A 12,761-nucleotide genomic window follows, 5' to 3' on the forward strand; every position below is an offset into this window, starting at 1 on the left:
TTTTTTAACCACGAGTTTTGAGAAAACTTCAAGATTCTATGAATTTTAGTGATTTTTAAGCCCAAACTACAATATTGTTTGAGATTTTTATAATGAATGACATAATTTTTTTTGGAGTTCAACGTGGTTAATAATTTTGGTAACTTGGCCTGACCGTTTGGAGGGATTATGTGTTCCGGGCACAATGGTAAATCTTTATGATCTTCATGCAATTCCTACGGGTATTCCAGATCAACCTCCAGGATGTATCCAGTCTCTGAGTCATCCGGAATGTTCAGGATGTCGAGGGATGACCAATCTTCCATCCAACAGAAATTCCCACTCGGCAAATGATGACTCATTGCTGCTCCATATAAGTTATTCACATCTAGATACATCAAATATGATTTCTCTTCTTCTGGGTTATACTCATTAGCACCCATGTAGGGGTTATTTGCCCTTCCATATCGGTTAGAACACTGCGACAGTCCTCCTCTAATGCCTTTCTCAATGAAAAGGAACATCTCAGGGTCTTGAAATAATTCCAGTTGAACTCCAGTGATTTTTAACATTGCATCAAAAGCCAGTCCTGGTGCTGTATAATAATGAAGAGGATCTAAGTTGTATGCGGTGAAACAACTCTCTCGAAAATTCTCGAAAATATCTGCTAGCAACAATACGTCGGTTTTCAGATATAAATCCGCATATTCACCGAGTGTTCTGATGCTGAAATTTCTCCACACATCACATGCATGGTTGTAATCTTTATCGGATATGTGCTCATCATTCAGTCGAGAATAAAACTCTTCTTTCCGTGGTAATTGTTGTACACTTAATTTCCCCTATGTATCCAAGTATTCGTATGAGAAAACTCCTTTACGTACAACCAGTTCGAATTGTCGTTTTTGAGGGTAATGACTGGCTGTGATTATTTTTTTTTCATCTTCTAAATATGAAGAAAGTTTATCGATACTGCTTGCCATAAAACGAAATGAGTCAATGAATCTCAAGTGGATTCTTGTCGATTTGACTGATTTTGTAAAAGAAATGTATTTCTCTTTAGTAATTGGGAGTAATGTCACAGAGCCCTCGAATTGTCTCGCAAGGGACTTAATGAAAAAGTGCGAGTCATAACCTGACAAATTGTGGAAAATCACAGGGATTACACACGATTCTGTGTAATTCAAGTTACAACCGGGATGAGCTGCTCCGCGATATTTTCCCGTGAAGTGGCAATGGTCCCGATGTTTCACTGCTTTTTCGGTGAATGCCCTGCCACAAATATGACATGTTTTGGCTGCATTATAGGCTCGCTCCATCTCAAAAGTCAAGTTCATGGGCTCATTTCTCTGTAATTCAGCATCAACTTTTATAGCTAAAATACGTAGCTGCTCAATAAACCACTCTACACAGTCTTTTCCACGATAAATAGAGAGTTTCGATTTTGAGTTATCATAGCTACATTTCACATAAAATGCAACACTGAATGGTACATGATTTTGGTATATTTTGGTATTTACATCATTGTCATCGGGCACTTTTTCTAATAAACACTCAGTATCAGCGTAGACAACAAATGGAACAGTCAGTTGATTTTTTAAATGTTGAAATTTCAAATATTTTTCATCACGATGAGGAAAAATCATTGGACACTTATTGATCGATACACAATCTACCCTATGATTAGTGTAAGCCTCTTTTTTGGAAAAGTGACACAAACACCTGTCACATATGAGTGTTTTACGTTTAACTTTTGAAATTTGTGTACCAACTAAACGAGACAAATTCGAGATCCATGTATAGTGATGAATTCTTTCCTGTTCACCATCGAGGATGTCTTCTTTTTCAATCATGAGAAGGTGAATTGTTCTTTCTTCCTCTTGCAGTGTGGCTGGAAGATTTTTGCTCAAATAAAGGGGCACAATCCATTTTTTCTCTGATTCTTCGTCACTGTCGATTCCATATACATTAATCGACAATTCATTCATTTTCTCGAACTTGGGAATGTCTTTTAATGCCATGGGGTAATTGAAGTTACCAAAGCTTTTCATGACAGTGCTGAAAGAGGGGTATGAGTTTGTTCGTTGCTTATTTCGAACGTTACAGCGGGCGGCCATAATGGATCATAAGAAGCTGTAGGCATCGTCTTTATTTTGAACGTTCACGACAGCATGTTTCTTTTTAATCCATTCAGGTAGTTCAACGAAGCTGGATCCTCCGCGCAATGGATTATATTTATTTATGTTCACTTCTAAATTAATGACGTCAACTAATCTCCAGCCTGAGTCTCTTTCCTGGAACTCATCCGCTTTCACAAGAAGTTTTTCTCTCATGTGTTCATTAAACCACTGCCTAATATCACNCATCGTCTTTATTTTGAACGTTCACGACAGCATGTTTCTTTTTAATCCATTCAGGTAGTTCAACGAAGCTAGATCCTCCGCGCAATGGATTATATTTATTTATGTTCACTTCTAAATTAATGACGTCAACTAATCTCCAGCCTGAGTCTCTTTCCTGGAACTCATCCGCTTTCACAAGAAGTTTTTCTCTTATGTGTTCATCAAACCACTGCCTAATATCAGTTGAATCAAGAATTATTTCATTCTTGGTACTGAAATATTTTTCTTCTTCAATGAGATGTTCATCTCTATTAATTTCATATTTACACGTTAACACTACATTGACTTTCAAATTTCCTTCTTGTTTCAATGCATTTTTGAAACGTATACAGAGCATTCGTCTAGCATCATCTAAAAATTTGGGTGTGTCTGGATTTTTCACGTTAATAATCACTCCTGTTCTCATACGACCCTCAAAAACACTTTGTAAGTCCTCCCATCGGACTCTATCAGTTAAATTACCCCTTAAGTCTCCTCCTAGCACTTCCAAGTTTCTGAATCTTGCGTAGAACGCTTTCAGTCGTCCTAACATGTGAGTTAAACGTCTTTTCTCACTATGACTCGCACTCCTCTTCAATAATGCATTAATTTCTTTCGAATATCCTCTGATGTGATTAAGCCATTGTTGAATTTCCCTGGGTCTCCTATTCGTTTTCACTATTTCATACGCATCCTCCAATGACCTCAATAATCTTTTACACGCGTTAGGATCCATGTTGTTCATGATAAAGACACTAAAGAACTAGCGGAAAATCAAGGTGAAATTTGTTTATATAGATACATATGTGGGTGTGCCTACGCTTGTACACTCTGTAAAATCTTACGTGATTGGTTGAAAAAGAATCATGTGACTCATGGAAAATTATGAACAAAATAGCAACATTTTTTGTTCGTGGGAAAAAAAATAGCTGAAAAATGTCCTGGATAACATTTAATCTTTGCGGTGGGATAGGACATCAAAGGGTTCGAAAACTCTGCTCCAGTTTGTCAAACATCATGTTCTTAGGGTTGTGAGTACAACATGCGTTCCCAGATAAACCGAAAAAGTCTATGTAAACAAAAGATTGCGTTCGGCCATCTTCCAATGCATTTCCATCCTTATCAGTTTGCAGCAGATGAAGATTTTTCGGAAACTCCTCCTACTACAACGTGTAAAATTTGTTGAGGACTATGCCAAATTGGTGGGGGTACCTAAGTTTTTGGATGACTGATCCTCTACCTTTGCATATATACATAATCCCTCCCCTCCTGAACTCTTCCTTGTAAAATACATATTTATATCGTTATCAACAACAATTTCACACGAAGGGGGTGCGGCAGATGAGAAAGTACGGGAAATCTCAAGTTCAGACATGTGACAGGAAAATGTTTTTTCAAATAAATATTTATATATTGATATTGTTATCAACAACAATTTCACACGAAGGGGGGGGGGCAAACGAGAAAGTACCGGAAAACTCAAGTTCAGACATGTCAAGTGGAGCCAGGTGTCAATGTTTGAAGAAGAAGAGGAGCCCCTTCTATGATTTATACAGCTACGAATTAATTAACCCCTTCACTCACCTCCTCGCGGGGTGGATTGACTAGGTCACCGAGAACGTCCTTTGTAACGCAAAACCGCGAATCAAATTGATTAACCAGCGAATTAAATAACCCTTTCATCACTTCCAGGGGAAAAAATCGGGAATTAATTAATCAAACCGCGAATTAAACCGCGCATTAAACCGCGACCCCGCAAATCAAACCGCGAATTACACCGCAACCCCGCGAATTAATTAACCCTTTCATCGCTTCGAGGGAAAAAATCGCGAATTAATTAATCAAACCGCGAATTACACCGCGAATTAAACCGCAACCCTGCGAATCAAACCGCACCCATTTTTTTGCTTTTAGCCCCTTCCTGTGATGACTCATTGATATCGCAGGAATTTGAAAACTGTACACCCCGCAAACTATTGTGACCCTCCTCAGGTATTTAAAGTAAAGAACCCGCGAATCAAAACCGCGATTTAAATCCGCGAATTAAACCGCGACCCTGCGAATCAAACCGCGAATTAAACCCCGACCCCGCGAATTAATTAACCCTTTCATCACTTCGAGGGAAAAAATCGCGAATTATTTAATCCAACCGCGAATTAAACCGCGACGCCGCGAATCGAACCGCGAATTACACCGCAACCTCGCGAATTAATTAACCCTTCCATCACTGCGAGTGAAAAATCACGAATTAATTAATCCAACCGTGAATAAACCGCGAATTAATTAACCCTTTCGTCACTTCGAGGGAAAAACCGCGAATTCATTAATCAAACCGCGAATTAATTAACCTTTGCATCACTTCGAGGGAAAAACCGTGAATTAATTAATCAAACCGCGAATTAAACCGCGACCCCGCGAATCAAACCGCGAATTAAACCGCGACCCCGCGAATTAATCAACCACCCACCCACCCACTTTCATCTGACCCCCCTTACTGGGCCCCAACGACCAGGTCGACGCCAAAAACGTTGTGCCAGAACCCGTTTTACTTGACTACTTAATTAAAAGTTTTCTTGCCTATAATTCTTCCTCTCTTTCTCGTCTTCCAACTTCCACTCCTCGAGTTGTCGATAAACTAACTGGCGCCCAGTTAACTAATTATTTTGTCGTATTGAATTATAATAAAGTGGATTTCTTGAGCCCTGGCAGCCCTTGACCCAGGCCGCGCTAGGGGTAGGCCTTCTGCCCTTAGTCAAATTAGTGTTTTTGATTGTTTATTTAGTCGAATATTCATCACAAAATGAAAGGCCTGTCTCAAAGTTTTGTTTTCGGCGTTGCTTCCTCGGCTTCGGCACAATGGAGAGGGGAATTGATTGATTGATTGATTGATCGAGTTTATTGCTGTACATTATGTTGTACAAAATTATGGTGGTAAAACCACATAAGCTTGTATACGGTAGATCACAGTGAATATCATGGAGTAAACAACACATGCTAATAATAATAGATACATAAAATACAGAGTAAGATGAGAAGGAGCAATATGCAACAGAAAAAGCAAGCTTCGGCGCGTCCCAAACAAACGGATGAATAGCAAGTGCGAAATGGTAACGATGAAAGAGGGAAGAGTGTAAGAATAAGAAGGGATAGGAAGACAGGGAAAGAGAGGGAGGGAAAGTGATAAAAGGAGAGCAAAGGGTAGGAAAAGTATCAAGAGTTGTCCTTCAGATAATTCCGCACAGCTAATCGGAAAGACGACAGTGTGGGAGGGTCCCGCACTGCAGAGGGAATTGAGTTCCATAAATAAGCCTCAGACACGTGGAAGGAGGATTCGCATGGTTTCAGTCCTGAAAGGCTTGATCATAAGGGGAGTCACCTTACCCCTCACCGGCGCACGGCCCGACTGGCCACAAAAAAGTTAGCCAGATACACCGGCTGACCAAAGCGGAAGATCTTGTAAGTGAGGCACGCAAGGAAGTACTTTCTGCGCACTTCACACGTCGTCCAGCCCAGCCGCAGACGATAGGGAGTGATGTGCTTGTCTCTCCCTAGCCCAAAGATGTATCTAACCGTCATATTGATGAGACGCTGAATCACAGTAGCAAGTACACCAGACAGACCATCATACACGAGACAGCAGTAGTCGATCAGGGGGAACACCAAAGCCTGAATGAGGTGTTTACGCAAACCCAGAGTGTACTGGCTCTAAAGAACCGAAGGCGGTACATGACAGAGTGAACCCTCTGCGTCACGTGCGCCGCATGACCCTTCCAAGGGAGCTTGTTATCCAGAACCACTCCCAGGCTGCGCACGGAAGTATCAAACGGAATTGCAGAGCCACCAACGTTGACAGACAAACCGAGCAAGGAATAGACATCGTTAACGAAGACATTAGAGCCAAAAATGATGGCTTTCGTCTTCGCCACATTCAGCTTCGGCCGATTTGCATTAGCCCAGTCTGTCACACGGTTAGCAGCGTTGCTCATACGGCGAATGGCATCCTCTAACCCCTCACGTGGAAAGGTCAGGTAAATCTGGAGATCATCAGCATATATCAGATGCCGAACTCCAGGCCCTAAGTTTACACCAGCATCATTAATGAACAGGAGGAATAGCAGAGGACCTAGAACAGATCCCTGCGGAACTCCCCTGTTCAGATGACAGAAGGATGAACAGCCACTCGCCCCGCCTAGTGTAGCCTGCGAACGACCACCCAGATATGATGCAAGCCACTTCACTGAAGAAGCTGAGAAGCCATAGCCTAACAGCTTCCGCAGCAGCAACACGTGACAAACGCAATCGAACGCCTTGCTGAAATCGCATAACAGCAGCATCGTCAGCTGCCGTCTGTCAATACCCGTCCTAATGTCGTCTGTCAGTTTCAATAGTACCATCTGCGTCCCATTGACTGGACGAAAACAGGGTCTGCAGGGAGTCCAAAATGAAGCGCTCAGCAAGGAAGCCGGAGATTTGCTGGGAAGCAAGTTTCTCCAGCACCTTGGAGAGGAAACAGAGCAAGGCAATCGGCCTGAAGTCATTAGGTGACACAGGGTTTTTCACCTTGCCAAGCGCAACAATAAAGGACCTCCTCCATTCAGAGGGAAAGCAGGACCGAGCGGAAGCGATGTTAAAGAGCATCACTAGATAAGGTGTTAGAATCGGCAGGGCAGCCACAACCACCAACCTGGGAATCCCATCAGTCCCTTTAGCTTCGGTAGAGAAGTGCCGAACAGCCGTCTGTACCTCATCAGCAGTGACTGGCCTGAAGAAGAAACCCACGGCAGGAGGGATGGCCCCTAGCTCAGCCGACTCCAAGAACCCATCCAGCGAAGGCTCCGTCTCGTCAAAGGACACTCCAGCAAAGCAACGATTCAAGACGTCAGGATCGAAATCGGGTGTTGAGTCATTCCCAGTCACCACACCAAGCCTTCTGAGCTCCTTCCAGATAAGCGAAGGGTCAGAGAGAGGCTCCAGCCTTCGCTGGAAGAAAAGTTGACGTGCCGCCTCAACCTCACGATGAGCACGATCACGAGCCGTGCGATAGGTTAAGAGTGCCTGATACGAGAGTAAGTACGTTTGTACACACGGTACAGGCGATCTCTCTTCGCTACAAGAGCAACGATCCCATCAGTAAATCACGGTTTGCGCTTCGAGGACTTCCTTACCGTCTTGAGCGGGATAGTAGCATCCATGGCGACTCCAAGATTACCGCCCAGACATGCAGTCATTTCGTCTGGAGACGACAGGCCATCGAACACCGACCAGTCACTCCCGTCAAGCTGCGACAATAGCACATCAAGATCCAGAGCGGCAAAATCCCCGTAAATGAAGTCCTTACTCACAGATGGGCGAGGCAGGACAGCCTGTATTGTTGCAGTGATAAGATCGTGACCATCCACAAAGGGGGCCTCTGTCTTCCAGTAGGATAGAAGCGTGTCATCATGATCAATCAGGCACAGATCAAGCCAGGAGTCTGAGTCATGAGTATGATGAGTGGCACCGTGCGGCACAAGGCTCAGAGAAAAAGCGGAGCAAAGCGAACGCACCGGAGCCGCATCAGGGTTGCTCATGGACAGCTGATCGGCATTGAAATGCCCAAGGATGACCTTGGAGCTATAATTCTGAAGAAACCCCTGCAGAGAGGGGATGAAGTCATTACCCTGGAAGAAAGGAGCATGTGGCGGCCTATATACTACTGCAACAAAGACTGGAAAGACACCGTGACAGGAGATTTCACAGAACAGATACTCAGGGAAGCTAGGTCTTTTAGTCCACACATGAGAGGAGGATGCGAGAACTGTGACCGTGAAGCAGTTATTGATGAACAAAGCTACCCCGCCACCACGTACATTGCGATCACGCCTGAAGAGCCTATAGCCTTCCAGCAAAACGACAGCGTCATCAATAAGAGGGCAAAGCTTAGTCTCTGACATGGCGATAGCATGAAATGGAGGCGAGATTCCAGGAAAAGCCTGACTCTCTCAATGTGAGCTCTGAGAGAGTTCACATTAAGATGACAGACACGCAAACCCTCCAATTCCAACATGGCTGCCGCCTGACTGTGCTCAAGGTAGGAATGAGTTAGCGAAAGCGGAGCGGGAGACTGAGAAAAAGAAGAGAGAGGAAGAGAAAGATTGGAGACAGGAGATATAGTAGAAGCAGAAGAGTTTATTGAGGGCCCGCCATTTTTAATTCAGCCATCGATGAGATTCTGATTGCAGCATCCTCCTTCTTTTTCTTTATGAACAGCTCTCTATCACAGCTCCATTTCGAATGAAGGTATGAAAGCCTCTCTCCTTGGCAGCAGTCCTCACAGCGCGTCTAAGATTATGGAGATCTTGCGGGAGGAACTCGTTGATGTTGATGAGTGATGGCTGCAGGAGAAGTGTCGCTCCAGAGGCAGACACAAGCTCAGCTGACAACTGAGACGAATGCAGCTTGCCATGCCTTGCCTTCGCGATCACTAACTTACGAACGAATTCACCAGACGAGACTGTCACCAAAAGTGATGAGGACCTAGCGACACCATCAGCTGCCGTGCTCGTAGGTACTAAGGAAACTACAGCTCTATCATCAGCGGCATCCACAGCTGAAGGCTGCCTCACCCGAAGAGGACGCACGCTGCGAATGTCATCCATCTGAATAGAGGAAGACACGGCACGAAAGATAGCGAACGACAGTTGTCTCATGTCACAGTTCGCAGGCGGATCAAGGCCTGAGATGAGGATGTCCGACACAAGCCTCATCCTTTCCGCGTTGATCATCGCTAGAGAGTCAGCCAGTTCCTTCACCGTCTCAACAGAGCTCACCCTGCCCACGACGGCTCCCGACGTTTCAGCTGACGCAGCAGCAAACACTGAGACAGAGTTGGCTGTATCCTCCTTCATCTGCCGCTGCTCCTCTTCAACCAAGTTGACTCGCTCCCTCAGTGCCCCGACATCAGTCTCTACAGCGTCCACTCTTTTGGTGGCTAGATCTGCGACAGATTGCTTCAGGCTTCTGATCTCCTCACACTGCTCAGCCACAACAGCCTCAACGTCATCAACACGCTTGACCAGGGCTGGAAGCTGATCCAGAGCTGACAACTTAGCCTTGACTTCCGAGAGTTCTGATTGAACGGTATCGAGCTTGGTGGATAAGGCATCAAGGTTCTCAGTGCACTTGGTAGTCACTCTCAGAGACTCAATAATACTTACGAGGGCGGGGAATTGGAGAGAGTAACGGGGAAAAGAGGGTGACCAACGGGGGCGGGAAATTCTTAGGAGGAAATATTGTGTGAGGGGCTCATTTCACCTCCTCACAACCCCAAGACAATAGCATCCAAAAGTCGCTATGGATTTCCGGGGAAAAATCTAAATTACTTAATTTATTGTAGTCAATATGTAATTGAGTTTTTTTGTCCTCATGTGTTATGATGCAGGCAATAATAACTGTTTGAATTGAATAAGAAATTACTTGTTAATTAATTGTTTGAATCAAATAAGAAATGCTTTCACGAAATTTCTATTGTTTAGCGTTTAATATCTCAGAAAATAGGTAATACAACATTTTACAAAAAATTTACCGTATTCACAATATATCAATCTACCACGTATTAGCCTTTTAAAAACATTGTAAGAATTGTTTTCACGTAAGATGGAAAAATCGAGTTCGGGAGGACCCAGAACCACCGTTTCGCCTATGCCTTGCGTGTTGGAAGCTCACATTCTATTATTTATTGGCTCCTAAACTATGCAGTACAGTTAGTTGGTATTTTTTTCAATAGCTGGAGACTATTATAAACATTATCTATGAAAAATATAGGAACAATGTTAAGAAGAACGTGTTCTCTAAGGATATACCTTCAGTGTTCCCTCCTTTACTGTACCGTTCAGGTGGATTATTGTATGTTCCGAAGTGGAGTATGGCTTGACTTAAATCACTTTTTCAACTTTTATTTATAAAGTCGTGTATTAGGTGGTAACTGTTTTTTTTCCTTTGTCATTTCTGCATTGCTCTCGAAAACGAATATTTCGAAAACAATCACTCGTTTAACGAAGAACCACTGTAAAAAAGTATTATCCTTTGTGAAACTATCGGTATTTATGCCCTGAAATTACCGTATGATTGCAGATTAAAGAAAAAAGTTTTCGAGTAGTTGCAGATTGGAAAAAAATTCGATTTCGCCATAATGGCTCCAAAATTTGAATAAATTGAGTTCAATTGCGATCATTTTAAAGCTTCTTCACGTACTTTCAAATGTGTGGAAATGAAAATTCGAATCCTAGTGAATAAATTCAATTATTCCACCTTTTTCTCAAACAATCAAAATTCAAACGAAAAATGTGAAATTTTTGGAAAAATCATAACTCGTTTTAGAAAAATTGAATTGCTCTCAATATTTTAGAAGAGCTTGACCCATGTACTCCTAAAAAAAAATCGGCAAGAGACTCGGAACCATGAAATTTTTTCAAATTTCGGACTTGACGTAGAGTTGCTCAATAACAATTACGAATTATTTTTTTGAAATTTGACTTCTACACAGCTAATTTAGTTTTCTTTTAAATATAGAAAACAGCACCGTTCTATTGTGTGTATGGTGCTATTCATTACATTAAAAAAAAGAAATTTGCTCTGAGGTATCGAATTTTAAAAAACTACCTCATAATTGTTATTGTACACATGTTTCCAAAAACGTTGAAAAAAAACTTTGTAATTCCTAAATTAGACCTCTGGATTATTTTTAAAATTTTGAGCCTCCGGGGCAAACGAATAATAAATAATTAATTAAAAACTCATAATAGTCTCCCCTTAAAATGGCCGTTTTTTCGCCCTGCTTACCTCTATGGGGAAAACTATTATCTGATTGCTCACTAAAATTAATATTTTCCAGAAATACTACCCCCCGGATTTTGATCCCTCGAAAATACCTCGCATGAAGCTCGCCAAAAATCGACAATACACGGTGCGTTTGATGGCCCCCTTCAACATGAGATGTAAAACCTGTGGAGAATACATCTACAAAGGAAAAAAATTTAATGCTCGTAAGGAGGACGTCGAGGGTGACGATTACCTCGGGATACGGATTTATCGATTTTACATCAAGTGCACGAGATGTCTCCAGGAGATATCCTTCAAAACAGATCCAAAAAACACTGATTACGAGATCGAGGCGGGAGCGACAAGGAACTTTATGGCGTTAAAATTAGCTGAGGAGCAGGCTCAGAGGGAGGAGGACGAGGAAAAGGAGGAGGAAGCGACAAATCCCATGAAGCTATTAGAAAAGAGGACACACCAATCCAAACAGGAATTGGAACTACTCGAGTCTTTGGAGGAGTTGAAGGACCTGAACAGACGACAACAAACGATTAATTATGATGAGATGCTGGAGCAGTATAACACCGAGGCTGCCAGGCAGAGGACCATTAAAGAGCAGGAGGAATTGGATGAGGAATATGTTCAATCTGTCTTCAGTAAGAAAAGATTGACTGGAACTGTTTTAGAAGAGGAGATTGTTGAGCTGAATGAATCCGGAGGGACATCGAAAAGGGCGAAGAAGATGCAGAGGATGAGTTGGACTGCTGTAAATTCCAGTGCAAAATCCCATGATAAAGCAGGTCTAACGATTCAGAGTATCATGACGAAACCCAGCGCCGTGACATCATCATCTTCGTCCGGGGAAGGTCCCAGGAGCTGGTCCTCGGCTTCTACTATACTTCAAAATACGAGCGATCATTTGATTAAAAAAAAAGAGAGTTTAGGCATTGTTGTTGCTCGACAAAATGAAAAGGATTCGAAGATTAAATTACAAAATGGGACTAATTATCCAAGCAATTCGAGTAATGGGGGTTTGAATGGCGACGGGAATAATAAGAATGGATTGTCGTTGCTCGGCGCATACTCTAGAAGCAGTGATGATGATAGTAGCTACGAAGATAGTTAATCAAATAGATTGATTAATTTACACATATTTTTTTATGAATTGTGAAGACGACTGGGAAATAATTATGATGAATAAAAGTCGATTAAATACAAATGTGGGCAATAAGTATCGAAGATTTGTATTCTAATAATCTCTTATACGGGGTACAGAATACAGACGCCCATAGAAGCCCGGATCCGAAGGTTTAGGCCTATAGGCCTTCCAGTAAAATCTTTTCCTTCATTTTCGGGGGTGAGAACAGGGATACAAGCAAGGTTAGTAGATACCCAGGTTGGGACCACTGAAATATACTATTAGGTGTGTGACGTAATTTTTACAGATTGTTTCTTCGAGCTTACAATCATATTTAAAATAGAAATATATTCGCGGTCTTTTCTGGTTTTAAAAGGATCGGACAAAAGATTTCAGAACACGAAACGACAAGTCTATGTAAGTTACATAACCTTTCAGAATAGCAGAGTTTACGATGGCAACTGATA

The 12,761-nt window shown here is 42.4% G+C and overlaps 1 protein-coding gene across 1 annotated transcript in view; it reads left to right on the plus strand.

Moving 5' to 3' along the window:
* Window positions 1-12,375, plus strand: part of LOC107039897 (splicing factor YJU2) — a 74,319-nt gene extending 61,944 nt beyond the window's left edge. The window contains exon 2 of the mRNA XM_015259762.1: window positions 11,233-12,375. Coding sequence (XP_015115248.1) covers window positions 11,233-12,282 — 1,050 coding nt within the window. The 3' untranslated portion in view covers window positions 12,283-12,375. The remainder of the gene's footprint in view (window positions 1-11,232) is intronic.
* Window positions 12,376-12,761: the final 386 nt, after the last annotated feature.

Source organism: Diachasma alloeum, unplaced genomic scaffold, assembly GCF_001412515.2.
Source record: "Diachasma alloeum isolate Michigan unplaced genomic scaffold, Dall2.0 Dall_scaffold_00310, whole genome shotgun sequence".
NCBI lineage: Eukaryota > Metazoa > Arthropoda > Insecta > Hymenoptera > Braconidae > Diachasma > Diachasma alloeum.